The 7453-nt window shown below is 38.9% G+C and overlaps 1 protein-coding gene across 2 annotated transcripts; it reads right to left on the bottom strand.

The window, feature by feature from the left end:
• Positions 1-2236: 2236 nt before the first annotated feature.
• adrb1 (adrenoceptor beta 1) lies at positions 2237-5047 on the bottom strand. Of its 2 annotated transcripts, XM_083556063.1 has the most exons (2): positions 4429-5047; positions 2237-4269 (listed from the first exon to the last, which is right to left on the bottom strand). In XM_083556063.1, the coding sequence occupies exons 1-2, from the start codon at positions 4493-4495 to the stop codon at positions 3317-3319; spliced, it is 1020 nt and encodes a 339-aa protein (XP_083412189.1). In that variant the 5' UTR covers positions 4496-5047; the 3' UTR covers positions 2237-3316. The 2 variants fall into 2 exon arrangements, with proteins under 2 accessions (XP_083412189.1, XP_083412188.1); XM_083556062.1 differs by having other exon boundaries at positions 2237-5046.
• Positions 5048-7453: the final 2406 nt, after the last annotated feature.

Here is a 7453-nt window from a genome sequence, read left to right as displayed (position 1 = left end):
TCCACAAACACATCTAATGACAGATCTTTAACTTTTTAAGCAATCAGTGATATTCAAATAGTCTTTATGTGTCATGAAATAATAATGGCACCTAATTAATCTAAAAATATTGAGAAATGTTTGGAAGCAAAGCAGGTATGCAGGAACATATTTTGCATGCCGTCTAATCGTCACCCCATCACGTAGCACTTATACAGAGTGCGTACAGACCTCTAGTTAGCAAGGGTTGGAAAAAAACAGGAGTGTCATAGCTTCTGTGTGTTAATTGATACAAGCAGATGAATTAAAAATGTGTATAGACCATAGTGTTGACCCAGGCAATATAGTGAGAGTTTTGTAATATGCATTTGAGGTACTGCAAAAAATATTAAGTGAAAATACAGCTTATGAATTTATCTGTATTCCTGATACTACAAGAAATACACCAAAAATTTTTTAACTTGAACTATAGTAGTATATATATATATATATATATATATATATATATATATATATATACATATATATATATATATATATATATATATATACACTAAGAACTAAGAACATACACTACATATAGTAAAACTGAGAAAACCTGAACATTACAGCCATGTGCATTTATGGTTTAGGAGATAAACAAACAAACAAAAAAAATCAGGTATGTGATGCTAACTAGATATAAAAACAGTGAGATTTGTCCTACTCAGTTTGATATGACAAATGTGTTGTCTAGAGAGCATCTGATTCAATGTAAATTGGAGGAGTACAGAATGAATCATCCAAAACTAGGCTTTAATTATGTACATAATTACAGCATCAGAAGACAACCCTTAAATACAAATTCTGATTTCAAGGGGACTTTAAATGCAAGGTGCAGACATTATTTTGGTATTAAAGCCCTGCTTGGGTTTCTTTTCACACCTCAGCTGCACAGTTTTATAAATTAAAATGACCCCAGCCATTTTAAGGCATTCATTCAATTTTATAAAATCATGAATCTAATTCATAAATCCTAAGAGTGTTGCTATAAAGCTGAAAAAGCTATGGTTTAGAATGTTTTTGTATATTCTAGCATTGCAGCATAACTATGTGCCTATGTGTTTTATGGAGACATGGTTTGCCAAGATTGGAGTAGATAACCTTTAGCTGCCTGCACAAAACCTCTGACCTCAACCACACTAAACTTTTAGGATGAACTGGACCTCTGACTGCACACAGGCCTCCTAATATGACATCTGTGCCTGACCCTAATAATGCTCTTGCGGCTGAAAGAGCACAAAATATCTATGCTCCAGAATCTAGTGGAAAGTCTTCCCAGAACATTAAAGGTTATTATAACAGCAAAGGGAGACTAAACATGGAATGGGATGTTTAACAACATGTTTAGACTGCAAAAAGTTTTCCTCAGTACTGACTACTAGTCACCATGTAAAACCATTACCCACAGTAACAATTGCTTTGTACTGCACATTATAGCCAATATATTGGAACAGAGTGATGTTTCCACTTGCAGATGAATCTCACATGAATGTGTTCCCTGCCACCAATCCAGATTACAGTCTCTGCCAAACAAGTGATTAGTAATAACTAAATGGGATGAAACCAGAGATGTGCTGATGATCCTGTCGATGCTAAATAATGGGGCCATATTTTACTCAGCCTTTCTAGTGCAGGAATACAATAGAGTACAGAAATACTCTTTACAGAAATATATTAATCTGATCATGTGTTTAAATGCAAATATTAAAATGTTATATTTAGACCAATACAACTAAAACTATTTTATTTTTTAAAGTAAAAACTACCTTTTTTTAAAATAAAGATAATAAACCTTTTCACTGACATTTCATTCATTCATTCGTTCATTCATTCATTCACTTCATTAAACTTTTCATTAAAAGATTCTCAAATGTGTTATTGTATTCACCACTGCTCAGTGCTTTATTTTTTTTAATAGAAGCACACATAACAGTTGTTCATCCAGATTAATTTTTTAATGTGGTTATGATTGTAAAAAAAAAAAATTCATTTTAGATGAATTGGTTGCGTGAGGTATTCTGTAATTGATGCACTTTGATACACTGGACATTTCGGACTGCAGAAGCTTTAGTCAGCATTCATTTTTAATTGATTAAATATGACTGCTGATTTTCAGTCAGGAGGTCAGAAATAAAATGTCTATTGAGGAAATGCAAATGATCTAGTGGGATTGCCTGTTTTTACTAAAGTGCAACAATAAATAAATGATAGAGGATTCATTTACAACTGGATCATTTATTGCACACTCATATATGTGACCACAGTATACATTATATGAGGCGCTCGTACATTAATGACAAATCTAGATATATGGACCTGGGGCAGGAAAAAAAATCAACTGAATAAAACAGGACCAGACCTATTATTGACTCAGTAAATAAATCACAGAGCCTCCATTTCAGTATTAGGCAGACTGCCACTTTGAAATATTAAATATCCTATTCAACGAGAAAAGAAGCAGCTCACATTTGACGGTATATAAGGTGCAAATACAAAGCACTGAATCACAGTTCCTTTCATATGCTCACATGATGAAAACTCTCTATCAGGTGTACATGGTACTAAATAAATATTGTACAGATTGATGTGACTGTTTAATATAAACAATTTCATTTCGTACAATGTGCACATTTCTGTAGTATGCTGCAATGTCAGATGTCACACATTCCTATGTACAGTATGACACATGACGGATTGGTGAAAATGGCTCTAAAAAATGTTTTAAGTTCATGCAGTGTCAGTGCTCAAAATAAACAGAAATGTCTCTTTTCATGGCCATGTATGTAGGGCAAATGTTAAAACACCTCTTGGCTCTTCATTTCCTGTTCAGAGTCTAATAATGACACACCAGTAGATGAACTAACTGGTGGTATTTTTTTTTTGACCTCATAAGGACTCCTATAGAAACGAGATGTGAGGATTTGTCTTATTATTAGTGTCTAATAGTAAACCATATATTATAAATTAATATTTAGAGTGTTTATTGGTGCCCAGTTTTATACAGACTGAAGTGTGGGTTTGGGAATTTTATTATGGAAATTTGTCAATTTCACTATTATGTATTCTTTCTATTCGCATCACTGCAATTAAGATTGTCCTGAAAGGCCCATTAGGCAATGCCATAGTTTCTGGCACATATATCTGCACAAACCTATATAAACAAAACCAACTGGTCTGAATGTTTACCACACCTTTTCAATTTGATTTCGTTTATGACAGCAAATAATAAATAACCTCTTTTTTTTTTTACAATTCGAATTGAAATTATGTCCAGAGATAAATCCGGAGTGAAAGGTCAGAGCTGAGACTCGGTGTGAGACACTCTGCTGCTGCGGTCCAGACTACAGTTGCTGTCCCGGGTACCGTTGCAGTCGGTCCATGGCGCGAGCGCGCGACTCTCCACCGCACAGCGCGACAACTCGCACGAGCTCACGGTGAGCGCGTGATCTCCGCGGCTCGGCCAGCACGGCATGAGCAGCCTGCGGAAAGCCTTCCTGAAGTCTGGGCTGCGGCAGTAGATAAGTGGGTTGAACGCCGAATTGGCGTAACCGAGCCAGTTGAAAAAGACGAAGAGCTCCTTGTCCACTGCCTCGGCGCAGAATCCGCGCACCACATTGACCAGGAAGAAGGGCAGCCAGCACAGAGTGAAAGTCCCCATTATGATGCCGAGTGTCTTAAGCGCCTTCTGTTCCTTCATGGCCACAATCCCGGACGGCCGCTTTCGGTTCAGCTTGCACGCAGAGACTCCGTGGTTGTTATAAAATCTCCCTTCGCACTTGTCTATTTTCCGGAGCTGCTTCTTGGCTTCCCGGTAGACGCGAGCGTAAACGAACACCATAACCACCAGAGGAATGTAGAAGGATATGACCGAAGAGGCGACGGCGTACGCGCGGTTGGTGATGAAGTCGCAGCACTCCGGGTCGTCGTAGCACTCGGTGTCGTCCCTGTCGCGCGACCAATGAAGCAGGATCGGCGGGAACGAGACGAGAGCCGACACAGCCCACACAGCGCACACGAGTCCTTTAGCTCTCGACTTGGTCAAAAGACTTTGGTAACGGAACGGCCACGTGATGGCAATGTACCTGTCTATGGCGATCACGCAGAGGGTCTCGATGCTGGCCGTGACGCAGAGGACGTCCACAGAGATCCACACCTCGCAGAAGTAGGAGCCGTAAAGCCACGCGCCCCGGAGCTCCAACGATGCGCCAAACGGAACCACCAACAATCCCATGATCAGATCGGCGCACGCTAGAGACACAATAAACACATTGGTCAGGGTCTGCAACCTCTGATTCCGCGCTATAGCTACAATAACCAGTATATTCCCCACTACAGTGATGATCACAATCAGAGCCATGACCATCCCCATAGCTACGACCCACTGCTCCGAGAAACTGCTGTCCGGACCGTTAAGATCCACTTGCCCCCGTTTGGTGTCGTTGGTATAGTTCGTGGACGGTAACCCGTCCCCCATGGTGTGCGTCTGCGCTCTGTGAGAAAACTTGTTTCTCAAATGTACTAAATTATCCAAACTTTGGCTCTTCGGTGGCGCGCCACCACGCCGTGGCTCCAAACGAGCCGCGCTCCATCCTGCTTCTGCTGCCAGTCCCGTTTAGAGCCACCGGAGCGCTCGGAAGGATAAACCGCGCAGTGACGTCACAGCTCTGATCAACCAATCACACACGCTGGACAAATTGCGGATCCCATTCCGGGCGCTCGACCTCCTGAAATAACGCTCCCTGAAGACGCGTCTACTGTACTGCACAGGCGTGGAAACACACTACGTCAGCTTACTGTAGAGTAAAGTCACCTCAGGGTCATTACAGTGGGATCTGTCAGGTCACCTCCTGTGTGAAAAAGGTTTTAGGTCTGAGTATTCCGAATGTGCCAGGCAATTTCATAGCAAACAAAAAACATGAACAAAAATATTCTTAGAAACTGATGATGTTAATGATGATAATATAAATGATGATGATAAGAATAGTGGTGATGAAAAGAATAATAGTAATGATAATAATAATAATAATAATAATAATAATAATAATAATAAATAATGTGCTTGTCTTCGGTATCCTTTCATCTCCAATGAATGCTGAGCCAATCCTGGGTGTTATTTCCTGCAATGGAACGCAGGAAATGAAAATAATAATCACTCTAATTACACAAGCATTGAAAAAAGACAAGCTGTAACAGCGTGCATACTAATTGAACACTAAGTCTAATAGCTCCTAGTTCTGTACACTTTCACATTGAACACTTAAATCTCTAACCATTAAAAGTTCCTCAGATGTGAATGCATTGTTGAAGTTCCCATAGAGGGCATCCTAGAACTGATAGTCTCCCTATTAAACAAGGCTCTATTAAACAAGGTTCCCAAATTAACCAAGGAAACTAAGAACACTTCATTATTCAAAGTCCTGAAGAATCCTTGTAGAAGTATGTCAAGTAAAAGTGTGTGTATGTGTGTGTGTGTGTGTGTGTGTGTGTGTGTGTGTGTGTGTGTGTGTGTGTGTGTGTGTGTGTGATAGCTCGGTGGTTAAGATCTACTTCTTATCGTGAGTTTAGAACCCAACAATGTTGAGCTGCTGCTGTTGCTGGAGCCTCAGACAATGTCATAACCCTCAACTGTTTAGCAGTATAAATATGATAATCGATAAAGGTGTCTATCAAATGGTGAAAGTGTAAATGAATAAAGAATCAGAAACCAAATAAACATGCTAATAGATAGTGTACTCTTTATATAACTGCCGCATATAAAAGTCTATATACTTTACTGTGACCACTACTATTACAGTCTCTAACCCTAACCCTGTTTTGAAAACCAGCTGCCTGATGAAACTTAGCTTTCCTTGTTTACTCACGTAGCTGTGTGCACATAAAATTGAAAACAAAACAAAACACACACAAAAAAAAAAAAAAAAGACATTGCAACTGTTAAAAAGTGACTTAAAACTTTTAATGAGAACTTCAATTATAACATTACTTTTATACATGTAAAGTTCAAAATAATACATTTTAAACGTCTGGCACAAAGATCACATTAGCAAAGGCAATTAATTCCTATAATTTACAGAATTAAACGAGACACTTAAAAACAAACAAGTAATCAAATAAAAAAAAAGAATCTACCATCAGGATATACAGGGAAAAAAAAGTTCAAGCTTAACCCAACATCACAAGTCTGATAAAGCTCATATGTGTGAAGTTGAAAACCATTTTAAACATGCTTCCTTTATCTACTTCTATAAGGAGCCGGCACTGTACCACTGGCTGTATTTAGATATTCTATACTTATTATGGAATTATTGTCAACTTGTGATCACAAAGAGAGCAAATTAAAAAGCTAATTAAAATCTAATCTATTTCACATATTAATTAATGGTTTCTGCACACTAAAGCAAACCTGGAATTGGCATAACAGCATGGAGGGAAACACATTAGAGCAGGGCGAGACAGAATGAAGCAATTACTGTGCTTTTGAACAGATAGGGTGCAGCCCTGCAAACTTTACAATGCCTGATTCAGTTAACTATAATTTCCAACATGCCCTAGTACTTTCCCAAGATAAATCACCCCTACCCTAGCTATAAAAAGGGCTTGCAGCAGGTCGCTTGCTTTCTTTATGGAACCTAAACAGCCCGACAGGAGATGTTTTTTCCAGCAGCGGGAAGCTGTTACTGTAGATAAGATCATAATTGTGGCTCCTTATAGCAGGATCGCAAGCAGATTGGGTTGGCAGCGCAGCCATGGATAATGTCTCACTCACATCTGCATTCCAACAATGGGCCCCAGTAGTGTTAGTCTGGGACCCACATACAACCTATATATACCATAAGCAGCAGCTCTCACCTTACCACACTTTACAAAATGTCTGAGCATTTAGTTCAGCAAAACATATATCTAATGTAAAAAAAAAAAAAAAAAATGGTTGTTGGTTATTTAAAATTTGATAGATTACGCAACATAATGAAGTAATATGTGTGTCTGAAATTTGCTTTGGCACAACCTCACTGATTGTGTACGCATTACATCATAGATCCATATGATAAAGACCTGGGATTCCTGCAAATAAAATGGCTTTATTGTTTCTTTATCAGTCCTGCTGTCTGGATTCATGCTGCACTGCGGGATGTGTATATAGCTGTGTAAGTGCTTTAGAGTCTGACTAATGAGCTGTAACTTATGAAACTCCAGGTGTTATTTAGCAGGGAGATGAATCACTTAGAAAGACCAAAGGACATCTAGGTTTGGAAAGTTGTACACTGAAACCTGTAGTCTCTCTGTCACTTTCAAGTTTATAATGGCCAAGAACTGAACCGAGACTTTTACTGCTGTAAATGAATGAGAATAAATCAGAATATTGTTGAGGCAGAGTTGATGGCATTGTGCTGGGTCTGGTGGTTGACTCACAGCTGGCACAAACATGGAGGAA

This window comes from Silurus aristotelis (genome assembly GCF_946808225.1).
Source record: "Silurus aristotelis genome assembly, chromosome: 12".
NCBI classification, from domain to species: Eukaryota; Metazoa; Chordata; class Actinopteri; order Siluriformes; family Siluridae; genus Silurus; species Silurus aristotelis.
This window is presented reverse-complemented; position numbering and strand designations above follow the sequence as displayed.

Coding starts and splice junctions, on each gene's coding strand:
- adrb1 (XM_083556062.1), bottom strand. CDS start 4,495: ATGGGGGACGGGTTACCGTCCACGAACTATACCAACGACACCAAACGG.